At 33.2% G+C, this 22,664-nt stretch overlaps 1 protein-coding gene across 1 annotated transcript in view; it reads right to left on the bottom strand.

The window, feature by feature from the left end:
- The window catches only part of LOC149801276 (two pore channel protein 2-like), a 115,316-nt gene that overhangs the window by 68,747 nt on the left and 23,905 nt on the right, over positions 1-22,664 (bottom strand). Inside the window, exons 7-13 of the mRNA XM_089955335.1 lie at positions 19,224-19,293; positions 12,282-12,338; positions 11,000-11,087; positions 10,233-10,298; positions 7,875-7,939; positions 2,279-2,391; positions 1,510-1,591 (exon numbers count right to left, since the gene is read on the bottom strand). Coding sequence (XP_089811461.1) covers positions 1,510-1,591; positions 2,279-2,391; positions 7,875-7,939; positions 10,233-10,298; positions 11,000-11,087; positions 12,282-12,338; positions 19,224-19,293 — 541 coding nt within the window. The remainder of the gene's footprint in view (positions 1-1,509; positions 1,592-2,278; positions 2,392-7,874; positions 7,940-10,232; positions 10,299-10,999; positions 11,088-12,281; positions 12,339-19,223; positions 19,294-22,664) is intronic.

Here is a 22,664-nt window from a genome sequence, read left to right as displayed (position 1 = left end):
TATAGATCCTTTAAAATTTATTTGCCCCCCAAAAATTTGCATCAAATGTGTTTCTTTTGCATTTGCATTTTGGTCTCAATGCTTATTATTTATCATCTCATCATTTATCAATTATCTGGTAAAGATCTCTGCATTTTGTGTTCACATTCATTCAAGAATATAGTCTGGAAATGTATCTGCAAAATAATGCTTTAAATATTTGTGAGACAAGGGAAGTAATTCAGAATGATCTTAATTTCCCATTTAATGATCAATTTATACCAAGCAGAGTAGAAAAACACATTTAAATCATAGTTGAAATATTTTTCTGGCAGAAGGGTTCCATGCTTTTGATTAAGGAAAAACAATTAACCTTTTAAACTGAGGTTTTCGCTTTTTGTTTTAACTAAAGTATAATTTCAATATAAAACCAGTGACATCATCATAAAAATGGCAGATGGTATAAAGTATTCTTTGCAAACCAGGAATTTAATATTGGAGTTTAGTTCAAAAGGATTTCAACAGCTGGACATTAATGAGTACTCGAATTCAGCCCAATTTCAAGTTGAGTGAAATCATTCACCCATTTCTTAATAGCTCCAAATGGACAGGTAGCAGACACACACAAGTCTTAGGTTACTGTAATGCTTGACAGGCAATAGATTGAATCTTTATTTCTAAATTTTGCTTCTTTTTATAAAAAGACACAAATACAACTTATGTTGAAGATTGTATCTGAAATCTTATTTCCATCATTATGGTTTAACATTCATAGATGACTGTTGGCCATTTAATAATTGTGATAAGCAGCTTTTGGTCAATGTGATTTTTCGTTCATTCTTTGTTCCTATTTCATTTGCTCAACGTTTATTTTCCATATATTTTCCATTTGCCCATCATTTTGATTGATTTTCAATGGGGGAAATTAATGCATCTGGGTGTGTATCATTACAATCATAGCTGCCATGTGTTTATAATTGCAAATGCGAACAGCACTGGCATGATTCATCAACATATTAGCTACTGCTTCACAAAATATTTTAAAAAATGACATGGGTTTGTGATGGCACAGTGGACTAAATTTTACTTCTATTTCTGAAAGAACACAGTGGATAAACTTCAATTTGTGAAGTAACAATGTGTACAAATGTCATTTTTAAAATGAAGTGGGCTTTTGATGTCACTATCAACTGAATTTTAAATATATTTTAAAAGTACAGTATAGTGGATTAACTTCACTTCACTTTATGGCAATTGTGTTTGCCCTAAACTAAAAATCTGTATGCCCAAAGTAAAAAAAGCAAATGTATGTGATGATAATAAAATGACCCCAGTCCTGTCAAGACAAGTACTTAAATACAAACGGCAAATGCATGTGATGCTAATAAAATGACCCAAGTCCTGTCAATACAAATACTTAAATATAAAGGGCATAACCTGATAGTAGGAAGATAAGTGAATCTGCAGTGAGCTTTATGCAATGAATTTTGACCATTTAAGACACTGATTATGAATGGATATAAAACGTACCTCCATTATGGCAACTTTCGTATTCTTGTCAATATTTGCTTGGCTGACTACAACCTTTAAATCTCCCAAATAGACATTCAATCTGAAAACAGATCACCAGTCTATAAAAAAAATGATTATCAAAATAGACATTTAACTTAAAAATAGATATCCAGTCTATAACAAAATGATTATCAAAATAGACATCTAACCTGAAAACAGATCACCAGTCTACAAAGAAATGATTAAAAAAATGTGTAATTTAAACAAGACAAACAATAAACACAAAAAGCATTGAAATTACAAAAGTTTACGTTACTATTTCTAACTAGCAACTAGGTTACTAAATCATTAGTCAAGATATAGCCAACTAGGTGAAACAGCAAACATTATCAAGCTTTAATATCATTAAGAAATAAACACGTATATACCTGTCACCTGTTTCTGATCAGTGTTTTCGACCCAAATAAAGTTTCTCACTGCATTAAGCGGTAACTGGATTGTATGAATTTTTTTTATCTTGTAACAAATTAAAATAGATATCCTGGTTGAAAAGAACATCATAGGCCCCAACCGCCTTAAATATTACAAGGTCAGTACCAAACTTAATGGGGTCAATGTGCTAAATTTGAAAGCCAGACAGACTTAATCATTGATCAGAGGATCAAACCAGTTTGTTTGCATGAAGGTGTGAAAAGCAGTCATGTTCTCACAGCAGATATGGGAGTTACCTTTTGTACCAGAGTGACAGGTATGAACATATTCTGATATGAACATATTCTGATTTTACCCTTCAGATATTTCCATTCGCCTCAGATTGCCACGACTCTGTCGTTGTTTTAAAGCCTCAAATGACATTCTCTCTCCCTGCCTTCGTCTTAGCAAACTGCTCTGCATAGATCTCTGCAATCAAATAACTAGAATTAAAAGAAATATTTTTGTTTGTGATTAACAAAACAGATTGCATTAGTAGCAATTTCTGACGCAACATAACAACAGGACTCCCTCATTATAATGTCTTAAATGGAGCCATAAAAGTGGACTGCCTTAAAGTGAGGTCACCTTGTAATGAGGTATTTTATACATAATATTACTATTAAACAATGAAATGGGATCTTGGACAAAACTCATTTTATGAAGGGGACAAACTCATACTGAGGCACCTTAAAGTGAAGAAATGTATTCTAGCATCAGCATAACTGAATAACTTGCATTCTTTCCAAAACATTTTGGCAAATGATTAATATGTTCATGTAACATGAATGCCCACATAACACAAAACCTGTAATCTGACCTAAATGCAAAAATTAACCAGATTGATGGATGGACAAGTATAATACTATATGCCCATACCATCAATTTACCAAAAAATTATAATGTCATGATACAAAATCCATTACTCGTAATTCCAACCATGCTACCACAAACATTACTGGTAGCTGTAATTATCCTACCACAGTCATTACAAATAATTGTAATTATGGTACTACAGCCATAACTTATAATTATGCTTCTCGAGTCATTTCCAGTAAATGTAATTATGCAACAACAGCCATTACTGGCAACTGTAATTATCCTACCAGTCATTACCAGTGTGTGTAAGTATGGTATGGTAGCCATGGATAATAATTATTATTCTACTACAGTCATTACCAGTAACTGTCATTATAATACCACATCAATTACTGGTAATTTTAATTATGCTACCACAGTCACCAGTAACAGTCATTAGGCTACAACAGCCATTAGGTAATTGCAATTATGCTATCACTGCCACTACTGGTAACTGTAATCATTCTACCACAGACATTATGGGTAACTGCTGTACCACAAGTGATACCCATGTCTTTCATTCGTGTGTGATACTGTTAACTCTTATATGAAAGCCATGTGGGATAACCCGTTTCCCATTAAAATACACTACCCGATACTGTCATTAACATGATGATATATGTATCTGCAATTATTTTAGCAGTTTTATTATTGAAAAGGCAAGTTTTGTTTACAGTAAATTTCTTGTAAACTGAAGTTTGCATGCTGCTTCTAATAAACAAAAAAAGAACCTGTCTCAAACTATATCATTCTCTATCAATGACAAATTATCTTTTTCTTCTCCAATATTAAGTCATAGTGAGAAACAAGAGAAAACTAATCCATCATATGTGTCGGTGTGAGATATGGACATCCTACTCCCGTAATATAAGATGTGTTGCTTGGGTTGACGTTTTACTTCCAAAATAAATGGCACTGTGTTATGTGTTCATTGGTTGACTGACAGGGAAACAAAAGGCCAAAGTTTCAAGAATAGCTCACATATCTGGCAGTCCATATTAAGACTTTTCCACAAATTAAAGTCCAATTACATTAGTCGTGTTATAATTACTCTGATGTCCTTGTCCTGATTGAATCAAATTCTGACACAATCAAGTGAACACAGTCAAGTTCCAATGACATATGGTTCAGTTAGTTGAAATGTGATGATGGCTGAGCAAAATATCAGAGAAATAGAACACAGTGGCTGAATATAAGTAGCATAGAATGGTCAGTGTGATCTGATTTTGCTAACAGTGTGTAGTACCTCTTGAAGATGAATGTACCCATCAAGTTTTATGCCTGCACATATAACAGTGCCAGAAAAAGTTCCAAATCAACAAGAGGGTCATGCAGGCCTGATATTGCTCTCCTGACATAAACCTCAGTCAAATGCAAACCAAGAAATCTGGGTCAGTTAGATGCTTACTGACATTTAAAGACTTTTCTATTTTTAGTAATGGCAGTCATACTGGATGGCAAATCATCATCATTTGTTCAAACTTTAAACATTTCCGCTTTCTGCCAAATTGGGGCAACTGCTCCTAACTTGTTCCTGAGAAGCCACTACAACATTTTTAAATGGTGACCAGACTTGATTGCAGATTAGCATCATTTGTTAAAAGAAAAAGGTCCAATTGCCAGAATGCTGTCAAATGAGGTTAAATATGTTGAGTGATTTTCCAGAAAAAAATATTTTAAAGGTTGGTCCATTTTTTCTAGTTTATGAGAAGTAGCAGATGGACCACAGACCACACATGATAACAACAGGCCATCCCAACATATGATGACAACAGGCCATCAGCACATATGACGACAAGCGGCCATCCTAACATATGATGAAAACAGGCCATCCTAACATATGATGACAACAGGCCATCCCAGCATATGATGACAAGAGGTCATCCTAACATATAATGACAACAGGCACAGATGAGTAGTGATCATTTGACATATAAATTGCACATCTTTTCCAAATAATGTATTCTTTTACTTAAAATTATCAGTCAGATGTTATGACCATAAGAGTATTCTACATTAGAAATGTTCCCAAAACAAATGGAAAGATAAATGCCTAGCCAGGTAATGTTCCCACAACAAATGGAAAGATAAATGCCTAGCCAGGTAACTACCATGTGTACTAGCTTACAAGTCCAAATGCAAACTGCAGAGACCCTGATATGCCAGCACATTTGATAGGAGTAATCAGCAGAACAAACAAAACAGACCCTGATCTCATATGCATTATGCTACTGTGTAACAGCAGATCAGGATCTTTGTTATTTTTGAAGTTTGACTCTATGTACAAGTGAATATATGTGGTAGTAAACATTTCAAGTTTGATTCTATGTACAAGTGAGTATATGTGGTGGTAAACATTTCAAGTCTGACTCTATGTACAAGTGAATATATGTGGTAGTAAATATTTCAAGTTTGACTCTATGTACATGTGAATATATGTGGTAGTAAACATTTCAAGTTTGACTCTATGTACAAGTGAGTATATGTGGTAGTAAATATTTCAAGTTTGACTCTATGTACATGTGAATATATGTGGTGGTAAACATTTCAAGTCTGACTCTATGTACAAGTGAGTATATGTGGTAGTAAATATTTCAAGTTTGACTCTATGTACATGTGAATATATGTGGTAGTAAACATTTCAAGTTTGACTCTATGTACAAGTGAGTATATGTGGTAGTAAACATTTCATGTTTGACTCCATGTACATGTGAGTATATGTGGTAGTAAACATTTCAAGTTTGACTCCATGTACAAGTGAGTATATGTGGTAGTAAACATTTCAAGTTTGACTCCATGTACATGTGAGTATATGTGGTAGTAAACATTTCAAGTTTGACTCTATGTACAAGTGAATATATGTGGTAGTAAACATTTCAAGTTTATATGTGGTAGTAAACATTTCAAGTTTGACTCCATGTACATGTGAGTATATGTGGTAGTAAACATTTCAAGTTTGACTCTATGTACAAGTGAATATATGTGGTAGTAAACATTTCAAGTTTATATGTGGTAGTAAACATTTCAAGTTTGACTCTATGTACATGTGAGTATATGTGGTAGTAAACATTTCAAGTTTGACTCTATGTACACGTGAGTATACGTGGTAGTAAACATTTCAAGTTTGACTCTATGTACATGTGAGTATATGTGGTAGTAAACATTTCAAGTTTGACTCTATGTACATGTGAGTATATGTGGTAGTAAACATTTCAAGTTTGACTCTATGTACATGTGAGTATATGTGGTAGTAAATATTTCAAGTTTGACTCTATGTACATGTGAGTATATGTGGTAGTAAACATTTCAAGTTTGACTCTATGTACATGTGAGTATATGTGGTAGTAAACATTTCAAGTTTGACTCTATGTACAAGTGAGTATATGTGGTAGTAAACATTTCAAGTATGACTCCATGTACAAATGAATATATGTGGTAGTAAACATTTCAAGTTTGACTCTATGTACATGTGAGTATATGTGGTAGTAAACATTTCAAGTTTGACTCTATGTACAAGTGAATATATGTGGTAGTAAACATTTCAAGTTTGACTCTATGTACATGTGAGTATATGTGGTAGTAAACATTTCAAGTTTGACTCTATGTACACGTGAGTATACGTGGTAGTAAACATTTCAAGTTTGACTCTATGTACATGTGAGTATATGTGGTAGTAAACATTTCAAGTTTGACTCTATGTACATGTGAGTATATGTGGTAGTAAACATTTCAAGTTTGACTCTATGTACATGTGAGTATATGTGGTAGTAAACATTTCAAGTTTGACTCTATGTACATGTGAGTATATGTGGTAGTAAACATTTCAAGTTTGACTCCATGTACATGTGAGTATATGTGGTAGTAAACATTTCAAGTTTGACTCTATGTACAAGTGAGTATATGTGGTAGTAAACATTTCAAGTATGACTCCATGTACAAATGAATATATGTGGTAGTAAACATTTCAAGTTTGACTCTATGTACATGTGAGTATATGTGGTAGTAAACATTTCAAGTTTGACTCCATGTACAAGTGAATATATGTGGTAGTAAACATTTCAAGTTTGACTCTATGTACATGTGAGTATATGTGGTAGTAAACATTTCAAGTTTGACTCTATGTACAAGTGAATATATGTGGTAGTAAACATTTCAAGTTTGACTCTATGTACATGTGAGTATATGTGGTAGTAAACATTTCAAGTTTTGGAGTCTGATCTTTATCTGAGACTTGAATAGCAGAAATCGTAATTTCATCCAAAAAATTGCTTTAAAATTTGGCAAGAATATTCTACAAGATTAGTATGCTATTGTGTTATCAACAGTATCAGAAAATGAATTCTGCATTGATGCTATATATTGCCTGATCTGTTCATGCACATTCCAGACACCAGCTAAGTCAATGGAGCATGAAAAGTAGGTCAGTGAAACCTTCTTTTATATTTGGTGAGCAGTGCCCTCCATGATCAATTCATCCACCAAGTTTCATGACTGTGTATGCAATAATGTTCAAGAAAATAAGACGTGTGCAAAATCAAAACAATGATGCCTAGTAGATGTGAACAACACCACCATCTACAAGTGATACCTAGTAGACACCAACATCACCACCATCTAAAAGTGATGCCTAGTAGATGTGAACACCACCACCATCTACAAGTGATGCATAGTAGACGTGAACACCACCACCATCTACAAGTGATGCATAGTAGGTGTGAACACCACCACCATCTACAAGTGATGCCTAGTAGATGCAAACAACACAACCATTTACAAGTGATGCCTAGTAGACACCACCAACAACACCATCTAAAAGTGATGCCTAGTAGATGTGAATAAGACCACAATCTAAAAGTGATGCATAGTAGACACCAACAACAACACCATCTAAAAGTGATGCCAAGTAGAAACAAACAACAACATCTAAAAGCAACACCTACAACTTGCTTATGCATCATTGGTAAGACAATAACCATCAGCATAAAGTTCCTAGCATGTTTAAAAGTCTTGAAAGAGTTGTGGATTCAAGCTCTCTTCAAATGGATTATACCTACCAGAAAATATCCTCTGAATTGATTGTATATGATGGCAGTCAGCATGTTCATGAAACAATACAGGCCTGCAAGAGATGGAATATAAATAATCACTCAATGCTTTTCTACAAATAACTGTTTGCTGAAGCACACACAAAGAGACTGGGCTGATGTGATTCAGACAGTTGTTCTCATCTGTTTTCTAGAACACAAGTGATAAGACTGAGTTCATGTAGTTCAGAGGTTCTTTTTCAAATGCTCCAGCAAACTGTTACAAACTAAAACAAATATGAACAATTATTATTTGAATTATCTACAAAATGCAAGAAAAATTCTCCTCAGCCATTAGATTCAATTTTGAAGTTTAAATACAATTCATACCATAAATGCACACAAGTCAAACTACCTGGATTTGGCTTAACTGTCTAAATTCTTGTTTCCTATCACTCAGCTGTTGTGCAAATATCAGTATCAGTGCCAAAAACCTATAAATTTTGCTACCTAACAGCCTCAACATACACGTACCTATAGCACAACAACAATTTCTTACACACAATACATGGTGGTGGTTGTAAGTGATACACATATATAGGCTAAGCGGTATAGAAAAATCCCATGATGCACTTCATTATAATAAGAATTCAGAAACAACACTGTCATTTATAACACAAATTCAGATATAACAGTCTTTTATACACACATTCAGATGTAACAAAGTCTTTTATAACACATTTGAATATATAACACAGTCATTATGAATGCATTTGGATAGAACAGTCAATATGTTGATCTTGAATTTTTACAACCTCTTCAACAATTTCTTCTAGCTGATTTCTGAATGACTAAAAAGTGTGATTGCCAAAGTGAATAAGGGCTGGATGTGCTGTACTTTTACTTTACTTTTTACTTTTACTTTTACAGAATTTTTTTTCTAAAAGCACTTTGTCTTTCTGTACAAGAATGAAGATGTTATAAGTTTTGACTTATGAATGATTATTTCCGATATGTTGGCTTGTTATTTTTGAAAGATGTCAGCTGTCAAAATTTACAGTTGATAGGTATTAATCTAAATTATATTGAATCATCAACAATAAAGTTATTAGTTCTTATCAGTGTTTGTCTTCAATGCATTATGTCTACAACATTTGTCCATTTCAGGGCATTCTACTCAATTAACCTGCACACACAAATAAATAATTTTATCATCTGAATTGATCATTTATTAACCTATCTCAGTGATCAAGATAAGAGATATAATTTATGCCCATAAAAAATATCATGCAATAAACATTGTGTGCAGCACTACCTTATTAAGTAATTGTAAATTGTCAAAATTAATCCCACAGCAAATGGATGTTGCAATTATCAGGCATTGCTTTATAACTACAAACTCCCAAAAATGAAAGCCTCCTTTTGGGACACATGGCTTGGCCATGTTGTCAGACAATGATCAATCGTCTGGCAGTTGAAAATTAATTGGCTGTTTTGGAAACCAGTAAAACATATCCCCAAATGTCTATCCCTGAATAAGAGTCAAAAGATATTTTTGTGCAATAGAAGTTTTAAAAATATATACCATGTATATAGTGTTTCCCAAGCTTGTGAGAGTTCATTTGTAAAGGAATTAATTATTTGGATTTTAATTGAAATTTGGAGAGAAAATTCTAAGGTTTGAAATTACCAAACCATAATTGTAGTCGATCTTCCTTTGATTATTCTTAGATTCATTTTTTTGTGCACTAAATTCAGAAGCATCACGATCAGTGATGAGATGATTAAAAATTATACTTCTATGTGCATATTTTTCAATGAATTCACTGGTACTATGGTAAGGAGATTAGTTGGCAAGTACACATGTATGCTAACTATCCATGCTAATTGATTTTTGTCATTTTTTATACATGTACTAGTGCATGCTTCTCTGGAAAAATTAAATATTAAATAATATAGTCACTGTGATTTCACTGCTTCTCATTTAATGTGCATCCATCAGAATTGACATCTATGTCACTGAAGTCCATAGTTTTGCACATACATCCCAACCTGTCCTTTGCCAAGGATACACATTTCCTTCCATTAACTTATGTCTGGATATAACAGAGCATAGTTACTCAACATGATACCTCTCTGTGGACCCTGAACACTTTTTCAAAGTGGGATTACCATTATCATCATCAAAATTATCACCATCATCACCATTCCAACTCTATAAAATTATTTAAATGACCAAATAATTCATCATCACCAGTACCATCACCACCACCACCATTACCTTTACAACATAAAACATTCATTTACAATGAAATAACCTCCCCCTATTCTATTTTCAACGCTTGTAATTTATGTAATTTATTAAAAAATCCTCTTCTTTTTACTTACCAATTACTAAAAATATAATAAAAAATATGATATACAATCTGTTCTTGTCATATGCTGGAGTGGTAACTGAAAGAAGAAAAGAAAGTTACACATTTTTTTACAGCAAATAATAAAATTGTTTGGCAAAAACATGAAATTTTGGTCACCATAACAACATATCATGGTCTACATTGTTTGTAGTTTGGTCCACATTTTATACTCAACCAGTAGGACAGATGAACTTTTAACTTCCTAACACCTCCACTTCAACAAGGTAACTGGCATCAAAAAATCTTTAAATGAAACTGTAATTTCTCTCCCCCTTCACCAACCTTGTCCCACTTTCATACAAACTGTTGCTTCAAAGCTCTTTTGATGTAATTAACAAAGATTTATTTACATATGTATAAAAGAAATTTATAAAAACATTGAGGTGCATTAGAGGGACTGCTAATGAACATAATGCCCTTTAACAAGTGTTTTGAGTAAACATCTGATAATCTGTTGCCATGATCACATGACAAATCAATGTTGTTATAACCCATCTAGGACAAAATCTGGTAGACAATTAATTAAAAGAAAATAATGTAGATTCAATAAAAAAAACTAACCTTAGCAATACATTTTGAAAATTTCTTGTCAAAAAAATGAGTTTGGAAATGGAATGAATAACACTTATATTAACTTTTAAGTACAAAATTTACTGCACCATTGTATTATGTCACATCTACACTTCTGAATGTTACAAAAAGATTATATTAACTGAAAGCAGATTTTAAATTGCCTACCATCAGGATTGTTAGCCGTTGTCAAAAGTACAAGTAGACTCATAAAGGATTCTGTCAGTGTCTTAAAATACACTCTTTCACTGCTCGTCTGAAAGAGAAACACAGTTCATCCTTACGTCATATTCAAACATAAAGGATTCTGTTAGTGTCTTAAAATACACCCTTTCACTGCTCGTCTGAAAGAGAAACACAGTTCATCCTTACGTCATATTCAAACATAAAGGATTCTGTTAGTGTCTTAAAATACACTCTTTCACTGCTCGTCTGAAAGAGAAACATAGTTCATCCTTATGTCATATTTAAACATAAAGGATTCTGTTAGTGTCTTAAAATACACTCTTTCACTGCTCATCTGAAAGAGAAACATAGTTCATCCTTACGTCATATTCAAACATAAAGGATTCTGTTAGTGTCTTAAAATACACTCTTTCACTGCTCGTCTGAAAGAGAAACATAGTTCATCCTTACGTCATATTCAAACATAAAGCTAATAATGCTTGCATTAAATTTTATAACTCAGCATACTGTACCCTATATACTCAATTATTAGTCAAGACAAACTGTAAACAACAAAAAATCCTGATCTGCCAAAGTTTAATGTGCCTGCAGATCAGGGTCTATGCTGTTTGTTTCACTGATTACTTCTAACAAACCGCAGAGACTCAGATCTGCTGGCACATTATAGGACAGCAGATCTGGGTAAGTGCAGTTTGCTGTTGGGCTTGTCTTATAATCAAGTATATATGGTAAGTTGCCGCAGTTGTCTTTATTTAAACTTTCATGGTCCTTTCCCAACACATTTGTATACTCAGTAAGTTGACACAGCTAGTGGAAGGAAAGAATCTAAAAAGCTTTTGATATAATATTCACTGTTTGATATACTGTGTATATTGCTAATAAATTGTCTGAACTGCAAACAACATAGACCCTGATCTGTCATCCCATAATGTGCTGGCAGATCAGGGTCTATGTTGTTTGTTTTACTGATTAGTCCAAACAAACTGAACAGACCCAGATCTGTTGGCACCTTAGATGATAGCAGATCTGGGTCAATGTATTCTTCAACTAGATCCTACTTATAAGTGAGTACATATATGTTATATACGAAGAATGAATTTTTTTTAAAATGATGTCAATACAAAACCTAAAACAATGATGTGATGAACAACAGACAGTCATAAGTAACACAATACTGACTGGGGCATGCAATGAACTTTTTTTCAAATTCAGCAAAGATGCATTTTTGCACTTGAGTTTTTAAGAATTTTTTTAATAAACTTACTGAATTTCGTTCCTTTGGTGAACCACTCCAATCATCTACTGGTAAATCATCTGTATTCTGAAATTTAGATAATAACACAATAGATATAAACTGACATAATATCACAATAGACTTAAACTGACAAAATAGCACTATATATATATATATATATATATATATATATATATATATATATATATATATATATATATATATATATATATATATATATATATATATATATAAACTGACATTATAACAAAATAGACTTAAACTGATATAATAACACAATAGATATAAGTGTGATTTTTGTGATGTGATTTTGATTTTTAATGTAGCTTTAACAATTTTTCAGTCATATCGCTACGATGTCTGCAATGTGGCAGTTTATAGTGATGTCTAGCACTGGGGCATCAGACATGTAGCATGATGTCCCACCCAGTCACATTATCCTGACACCGGGCCGACCAGTCCTAACACTAACCTCTTAATGCTGAACGCCAAGCGAGGCAGCTGTTAGTACCGTTTTTGTAAGTCTCACAATAGATATAAACTGACATAATAACAATAAAGAATCAAAGTGACATAATAACATAATAGACTTAAACTGACACAATAACACAATAGACTTCAACTGATAATAACACAATAGACTTAAACTGATATCTAATAGCACATTATGTTTGAGCTGACATAATAACCCAATATATTTAAACTGACTTAATAACACATATTTCAACTGACATAATAACACCATATATTGTAACATAATAACAGAATATATTTAAGCTAGCATAATAAGACAATGTTTAAAGTTAAATACATATATAAATACATATATTATAAACCTTACTGTTATGAAGCCTTAAAACTACCTCCTTATTTAGGATTTATTTCAATGACCTGGAGTTTTTAACTAGGGCCTATTCCTTTTTACTGTACCTAGGGAAAGGGAAATGCAATTTTATTATTTTCTGTTGGGGCAAGTGGGTTTAAAGCTTTTAAAAAATTCATTTTAATTCTATTCAAGTGGTGGTTCATCCACAAAAAATGGCATTTCCCCAAATCAAGGTAGTTTAAATTAAATTTATCCATATTGATGATGTACATTGAGATTTCCAGTAACCTTTTATGACAAGGCTGATCAGGGTCAATGCTATGTGTGGCTTGATGCCAGTTGCACTTGGACAAGTCTGTACAATAGGGAGATGATGGAATATTTCATCCAAATCAAAGACTTCATCAACAAAATACTTAAATATTTACTGTATTTAAAACTGAAAATAAAAATATTTCCACCAAAACATATATTCACCAGAAAGATTGATTCCTACTCTAATGGCAATCACACTCTGTACTGTATTTCATTATAACATGTGCTCCTAACAGGCATATCGTGGATTCCATTTTGGGATTTATGTATTTTTTTTATATTTAACCACCCCATTATAAGGTACCTCAATATAACATGGTCCCTCATATAACATAGGTAAGGCCATGGATCTCATTTTTTGTATGAATGTAGATTAGATACCAAACCTACCTCAGTATGACATGGTCCCAAGCCTACCTCAGTATGACATGGTCCCAAACCTACCTCAGTATGACATGGTCCCAAACCTACCTCAATGTAACATGGTCCTTCATATAACACGGGTAAGGCCTTGGTCTCATTTCTTGTATGAATGTAGACTTGATTCCAGCCCTAACTCAGTTTAAGGCAAAAACAGTTTATAAGGCCATTCAGTTTCATTTACTCCACTTAACAGCACTATAGCACAGGACCAATGTATTTACATTCCCTATCTGGACTGACATAATAATGCTGCTACTGTATTTCAAGTAAAACCTTCATCTGTATAATATGTGTTTATTTTTGAGTCATGTAATCTAAATAACAAAGTTTACATTGGTCTCCCCATAAAAAGAACAACACTTACATTGTAAGTAGACAGCCTTGTAAACAAGACCAGAGCCATTAAGTCAAGCCCACAATCAAATGCATTGCTGTAGAACAACCCTCAAAAATTGTAGCCATGAGTAACTCACAGTTTGTTATGACAACTTGCTAACCAAAAATGGGGGGGACCGGACAGGGGAAGGACAACAAAAACTGTCAACATCAAATATATAATAGTTCAGGTAAATAAAAAAATAACATTATTACATATTTGTCTTTGTTTTAATAATAATAAATACTTCAATTTTATTACTTCTTTTTTTAACATAATAACTTTAGTTTTTATGAAAATATTTTACCTAACCTATAAATCAGCCACTGCAAGCTTACGTTTATATCCACCCACGTGATGTTTGCCTAGAGCTGTGAAGTGCCAATTATTCATATTTTTTTTAATAGCTATATTAAATATCATTGTAAATAATAATTAATAATCCAAACACAGGATATCCAGCAAAGGGACAAATAAATTCAGATTTTTAAAAAAATGGCTATATTAAATATCATTGTAAATAATAATTAATAATCCAAACACAGGATATCCAGCAAAGGGACGAATAAATTCAGGTTTTTTTAAAAATAGCTATATTAAATATCATTGTCAATAATAATTAATAATCCAAACACAGGATATCCAGCAAAGGGATGAATAAATTCAGATTTTTTTTAAAAATAGCTATATTAAATATCATTGTAAATAATAATTAATAATCCAAAAACAGGATATCCAGCAAAGGGATGAATAAAAGACACTGTGAACACAATATAGATAAGAATGAATTTAAAACAAAGCATGCAGAAACTAACACTGCACGTTATATGCACGTGGTGCTTGCTGCTGATGCAACTGACTCTTATGAATCTGAACCGATCTGAACATTGCTGAGTTACTTTGGTACAGATGCACGGTTGACAATAAGCCAAAAGGGGTGGGTACGTATACACCAAATATGCCTCTATGCATGCCTCTCATCCGTGCATAGCATACATTCAAGACATATAAGTACATTATTGTTGTTATTCTAATTCTATGTTCTCGGTAACCTGATTTAATGCCAGGATGCTCTGTGTTAAATTTGGTCAAAACTGATCTGTGATTTTTAACAAAGTCAATAACAGTGATTGCTTATGGATGCACAATGCATAATGGATGCAGGACCATAGTATAAACTCACTTGATCTTATGGCCAGTGTGTCAATAAGCAAATGAAACATTAATACATAATAATACTATCTAAAACAAATTCTAAGAGTTTGACCTTGACAACAAAGTTAAAAGGGCAAATAAATGTATAACAGAATAAATTGTCTTAACCTCATAATGAATCATCCCAAGTATGAACAAGATGCCCTCAAAGGGACATCCACTATACTGTCCAAAAACTGTCTCAAGGAATTCAAAAGAAAGACCATTTGTTCATTTTAACAGCAAAGTGCTGAAAAAATCTCTGATATTCTTGAGTGACAAAATTTTTAAATAAGCCACTGTGGCAGCCATATAGGATATAAGATAAATACCATTTTCATGCATAATCAACCAGACACCATTTGAAGACTTTTGGTGAAAAGCTCATGTTGATATGACCATCCATTCAGGAGAATTATTGACAATATTTTCTGTATGTTCATTGTGAGAGCCATATTTGAGGTCAGATCAATGCCATTTTCACTTAGGACCACCCAGATGTCATAATTAGTTTTCTCGTGAAACTCCATGTTGGCATGACATTCCATTTGGAAGAACTAGCAATAAAAAGATTTTGAAGATGGCTTCAAATGTGGCCATAATCATCTTTTTATTCAGTCTCAGCTAGACATCATAAAAAGTCTTCTGGTGAAAATCCAATATTGATATGACTTTCCATCTAGGAGTAGCAATAGGATTTGAAAGTATTACATAATCAGATCAGCATAAATTTGTATTTAAGACTGACAAGACAACATAAAGGGTCTTCCTGTAAAAAAAAAAAAAACATGCTGATACAATTTTCTGTTCTTTCAGAGTAGTACTAACAAGATTTTCAAAATGAATGTTGTGGTAGCCATATTGGATATGTTGAGAAAATTATCCATTCAGATGGATTAGCGATAAGAAGATTTTCAAGATGACCAACCAACATAGTGGCCACCAGCACTATTTTAATCCAGGACTAACAAGACATCATAAAAAGTCATCTGGTGAAAACCCCATGTCGATATGTCAGTTTAGGAAGAGTAGCAATAACAAGATTCTCAAAATGGATGTCATGGTGGCCATACTGGATATCAGATTGGCACTATTTTCCTTCAGGACCAATTAGACATCGTAAAAAGTCTTTTAGTGAAATCCTGATGCTGATATAACTATCTATTCAGAAGACACAGTTATAAGATTTCAAGATGGCCACCATGGTAGCCATCCTTGACGACTAAGCAAAACCATTTTCATTCAGGACCAAACAGATATCATAAGAATTCTTCTGGTGAAAACCTCATGTCAAAATGACTTTCTGTTCAGATGCAGTAGTGATAACAAGGTTTTCGAGAAGAATTGGGATGGGGGGGGGGCCTTTTGATCAAGTGAAGCACAACTCAACCACAATATTTCCAAGAGTAAGTTCTCTCTCTCTCTCTTATATATATATATATATATATATATATATATATATATATATATATATATATATATATATATATATATATATATGCCCTGAAAACATTAAACAAGTAGGGCATTACATATTAGGTCTTACTGGTCTTTCTGTCCCACTGAGCCCACACCTACTTGATGATGCCACCACCACCACTCTCACAATATTTCTGGCTGTGCCAATGGGGACTTTGACAGTAAGGCTGATGAGACAATTAAACATACCCTAGAACTCTTAGCTTCATAATGATTCAAGTCAAATATCATGATAATCTATCAAGGGTTTTAAGAAATATATGCAAAATAATGTTAACCTTTAGAGAAAACCACAACAAACTGGTAATCTTGACAATGTTGTTGCCAGATGATGTAAAAGTGACAGCTGTCTTGCTTCCTGCTAATGTGGACTTGACAATGCTGTTGCCAAATGCTGTAAAAGTGACAGCTATGTCTTGCTTCCTGCTAATGTGGACTTGATAATGCTGTTGCCAGATACTGTAAAAGTGACAGCTATGTCTTGCTTCCTGCTAATGTGGACATGACAATGCTGTTGCCAGATGCTGTAAAAGTGACAGCTATGTCTTGCCTCCTGCTAATGACTTGATAAAATGGGTCATCAATCATGAGGGAACAAAAATGTTAAAAGATACTATTTTGATTTCCTGTCAGGCATTGTTATAAAAGGGGTAGCACCACCAAATTTTCTATCATGCACATTTCATATTCTACATTTAAAAATACAGTAAAGCAATAGTTCCTTTCACTTTTGTGTCCTGCAGAATCACAACTGTAATAAACTAATTTTCTGGTAAAGGCCTTAATTTTTTTCATTTCTATGTATGTGTGACACTATCTGCCCATGTGAGAAAATATGGAATAAATTATCTCATATGAGTGCACCAGATGCCATCACTGTGTGCTGGAGACAACTGATATCTAAAATATGTATGGTGATTGTAATATTAAAATGGCATGTCTTACCATCATATAAGCAACTAATTGCAATTTACTACTCACTGTTAGCTATTCAGTTTTGTATACTCATTCTATTGACAGCTAAAACTTTTGCTGCATTGCTAAAACTGTTAACTATAAATTTTGTATGCTAACTCTATTAACGTATAGCTAAAACTATTCAAACGATCCACCATCTTGATTAGTGTCTCTAACTGGAAACTATAAAAATATTCATGATACGTGATTGGGAATTGGGAAACTATTACTTGTTGGTAGAATTTGTTGTCAAAAATTGAATCAAACCTCATTCTGACCCTCCAGTCAGATTTGCTTATCAAATGCCAATGGCTACGACTACCATAATTTTATCAATTCTTACAGTATTATATCAGGGGAGATTCAAAATGCATCCATTACAATCTAGATGTTCTGTTTTTATTTTATTAAAATATGATGGCTAATGTTTGTCCCTGGTTATATAGTACATTTTCATATACTGTACAACTCTGTAGCTAACAAAGGTGAACACAATATCCAAAGGAAGATAAAGTGCCAAAACAACAACTGTATCATTTTCCAGTTTAACTATACATGAATTTGCATACTGCCTAAAAAAATCAAACTAAATTCAAATGTGTTGTACATCAGGGTAACTATCTATTTTTACACAGCCTTTGTAAGAATCATTCAGATTGGCTAGAATTACATCATGTGTCACAGATAACTAGAAGTTAATTGTTCATAATACCAGAAAGGAACTACTTATGTATTAATTTGCCCTTCTTGTGTGCTTTGTCAATATTTGTGAACAATGGTTAAAATACAGTTCTGTTATTTTTTTCTAGATATTTGTTATTTTTTATATTAAATTCAACTTTCTATTTTACGGCATTCATGGACTCATGAATCTTGAAACTATTTGACATTGCATGAAGAACCAAAGCAAAAAAGTGTAGGTTATTCAAGCCAAGTTCAATTCTGAAGTGAAACATTTACCATCAACTCTGCCTACTTAAACTGAGTCGATATTTGCATTAATACCGCAATGCATATGCTGCACACAACACTTTAAGAAAGATTTTTCTTGTTTTCTCCATGTCAGAATTTAAAGTTGCTCTCACGATGCCAGCATCAGATGAAGCAGGTTGCATCAGACCTAAATATAGCATGGCAATTTTATGTACACTATCAAAGGGCTTTTCTCAAGATTTGAAAGTTATGAGTCACTCCAAAAGTCGACATATTGTGCCTGAATACAAATTTTAATTGAATAATCACACACAAAAATTCTTTTCTTGAAAATAGCAACAGAAATATGGTATGCGACCTAAATGTATTCTGATAAACAGTACACGAGGGTATGAATTATACAGCACAGTTACGTGAATCAGGTTATACTTATTTAAAAGCTACTTACGGGTTTGGAGAACAAAAGCATTCCAAACAAGGTGAAGACATATATATGCAGCACCATCAACACCAAAACACTGAAACAAGATTACAATTACATAATTACTGAGCAGAGACAAGGGTTAAGTAACTTTAATTTAGCTGGGATCAGTGGTCATTCAAGAAAAAATTAGTATACATGATGCGCAAACAAGTGATCTTCAAATGTAAAAAGAAAACCTTTTTACTGATGTTCATGTCGTAGTTTATAAGTTCTAAAACTTGAAGTACGGTCTGCCAAAAATGTTTGAGTTTTAAGATGTTTTGAGTACTGAGGTTGTAGGCAATACAGGGCTTTATATCAGGTTGAATGAATTATTTAACTCATTAACCCCCTGGAGGTTATTGTCATTTTTGCCTGAAATGCAAGTAGGAAACACATTTTGGGGAATATTTCTGAATACATTCTAATACATCGACTTTGAAGAGATTTTCCATTAGCCTAATGCCTAGTTGTGTTAGAAACATTGTTTTCCATTGGTTATTTTGCTTGTGCATGAGCAGATGGGGAAAGGTTGGAGTTCTTTTTTTTTTATTTGTTTAACGGACCCATCATTTTCATATCGAAACCATTCTTCATTCCAAATGCCCACCTTGTCCTACTTTTTGCAAAGGTTCACCTGTCTGTGTGCTGTTCAAACCGGTCTGCCTTACATCTGAGGCCAAAAAGTCTAAAATCCTGACATAAAATCGAATTCCGACCACGGGCAAAATTTAGGTAGAAAACGCGTCCAAAAAATTAGGTTTTTCCCTCTGTATTTTGTAGTGCAACTAAAACGTCCACATTATTTGGTATCATTGTAAGTCTAACTTCTGTCTACCTTTCTATAATACCACCCACTTTAGTGTATCATACAAGACCTTGATGCTACAGAGCTCGGCAGTAAGCTACTACCTCCTGCAACATAAACGCAGCACCAGGGGTTAATGAGTTAAGCGAGGCCGACTGTACTATACTTGCGAATAAATCTAGTTGAACTGCAAACTGCACAGACTAAGAACTGCCACTGCATAATGCTCCATCAAATCTGGGTATATGAAGTTAGGAGTAAAATCATTTGAACAAACGACATAATGGTAGACCCTGATATGTTGGTGCATTATGTGAAGGCATATTAGGGTTGCAGTTGGATTTGATTTTAGGTAAGTATGAATGATATTCAGTCAAGTGATTGATTTTTGAGGTATTGAAGCTTTACTGTATGTTTAAACTTAGAAAGCCTAAACAGCACAGTGGTAAAATATTGATACTCTACTGTCCAGTATCTGATCCTCAATCCATGTGTAAGGGTGCAAGCGATCACTTGTCCAACATCAGTTTGGATAAAAATCTTGATTTCTGAGGACATTGTAAACTGCATGCTGTGGTCATTTATGATGACATCTGAAGTTACTTTAGTGGCACCAAGGAGACAAATAACTTCTAGTTTTGGAAAAAGTAAGTTTTCATATATACCTAGAATTTTCTTGTGATTGTACCCATGGACATTGGATTTTACTGCATCAAAAAGTGCTAACTTAATAAGGGTGGCTATTTTTAGAAAAGGTTTAACACAGAAATAAGTACTACATATTCTTGCTTATAAGTCAAGTCCAACTGCAAAGTGTACAGACCCAGATCTGCTGTCGCATAATGCACCAATGTTAATAATGTTAATAGGTTTCCATCATCAATAACATCTGATCTTAATTGCATCTCTATTAAAAAGAAGTCATCTGAAATGGCAAAGTGTTAATTCATGCATTTCATAATTAATTTGCATTTTAAACATTTATTAATTTTTTGCATTCAAAACAGCATATCTGTTTGAACAATTAATTCATACACATTAATCCTGAAGATGGTGTGTGTGTGTGTGTGTGTGTGTGTGTGTGTAACACCAGTCTAACTCTTGTTTCCATTTAGATGTTTTGTTCATGAGCAAATCTTTCTGACAAAGGGAACCAGACTTTCCATAGTACACATACTCCATCAAGCAAAAGACAATAGTAAAATTATGAGTAACTTCCATGACAGATTTTGGTACATACAGGCCACTATTAAAAACTGATGTGTAGACAAGTACAATTCTCCACACTTTTAGATCAGGATCTATGTTCTTTGTTCTATTGATAGCTCCTAACAAACTGCATAGACACAGATTTACCAGTACACTGTGAGACAGTGGATCTTGGTCTGTGCAGTCTGCAGTTGGACTTCAATTATAAGAGAGCATATATATTATATCATTCATTTCACAGAAATCAATGTGTAATTTCTTGAAAATAATCTAATAGAATTTATCATAATTACCACCAGAAATGGTAATTTATTCAGCAACAAAGATGAATACAAGATGTGTATGTGCAACAGAAAAATCCTTCATACTGTTCCTTTCATGCATTTAAGTGAAAAAAGCAGTTATTTCATAGCCTTCTATGGAGAAAAAATGGGGAGGGGGAGAGGACAACATTAAGGTAGGGAAACAAAGCTTTTACTATGTATCAGATTGAAATGGAAATTTTGGTTAACCACCCCTAATCATACTATGGACCCTGAAGTGTATTAATGAAATAAATGATTCCTAGTACATCTACCTAAACTTTTGCATCATCTACGTTAAAGATCTTACCTGATGGTTTTGATATGTAAAATAAAAAATGTTTATGTGCATAATAATTTATGGTAATATGATCACAAAGATTGAACAATGTCAAATAGGGAAGAAGATAAATTTAAACACAAAATTCTGCACATAAATAATCAAAATATTTGTGTTGCTATGTGAACTGAAAAAAAGCAAAATAGCATTAGAACTAGCACAACATTAAACTGCCAAGACTTGAACAGACTTTTTATTTTTATTGTCTCACAAGCTAATTTTTCATAAATTCATTATTTTAAAATTAAAAGTTTGCTACAAAAAGGAATCTCTATGACTTTTAAGTATCCTTTTCTATTCAGTGTTAAATGGCAATATTTATTGTTCAATATATACCAGTCAGGGTCCAAGTGTGTGTTATTACCTGAATAACATAATGATGCTAGCTCTCCCAAACCAATCTGACTATAGCCATTCACATTTTGGTGTGAAAAGGAAAAGTGAAACCAATCCAACCAAGAATTTCTCAGAGGGACCAACACCCTATTGTCCAAAACGAATTTCCAGGAATCAAAGATAATACCATTTTTTTCAAATGCTGAGTGCTGATCTTCAAAATGACCCATGTGATGGCCATACTGGACTTCAGATCAGCACCAGTTTCATTTAACACCAACTGGACATTATTACAAATCTTTTGGTGAAGTGTCCATGTTCATATGACTATCCATTCAGGTTGAGTAGTGATAACAAGATTTCTTGATGGCCATTTGGGGAGCCCAATTAGATGAACGATTAGCACCATTGTCACTTATGATCAACAAGAT

This window comes from Sinohyriopsis cumingii, chromosome 4, assembly GCF_028554795.1.
Source record: "Sinohyriopsis cumingii isolate HCF-2022 chromosome 4, ASM2855479v2, whole genome shotgun sequence".
NCBI classification, from domain to species: Eukaryota; Metazoa; Mollusca; class Bivalvia; order Unionida; family Unionidae; genus Sinohyriopsis; species Sinohyriopsis cumingii.
Note: the sequence above shows the minus strand (reverse complement) of the source record. Positions and strands in the feature narration are given on the sequence as shown.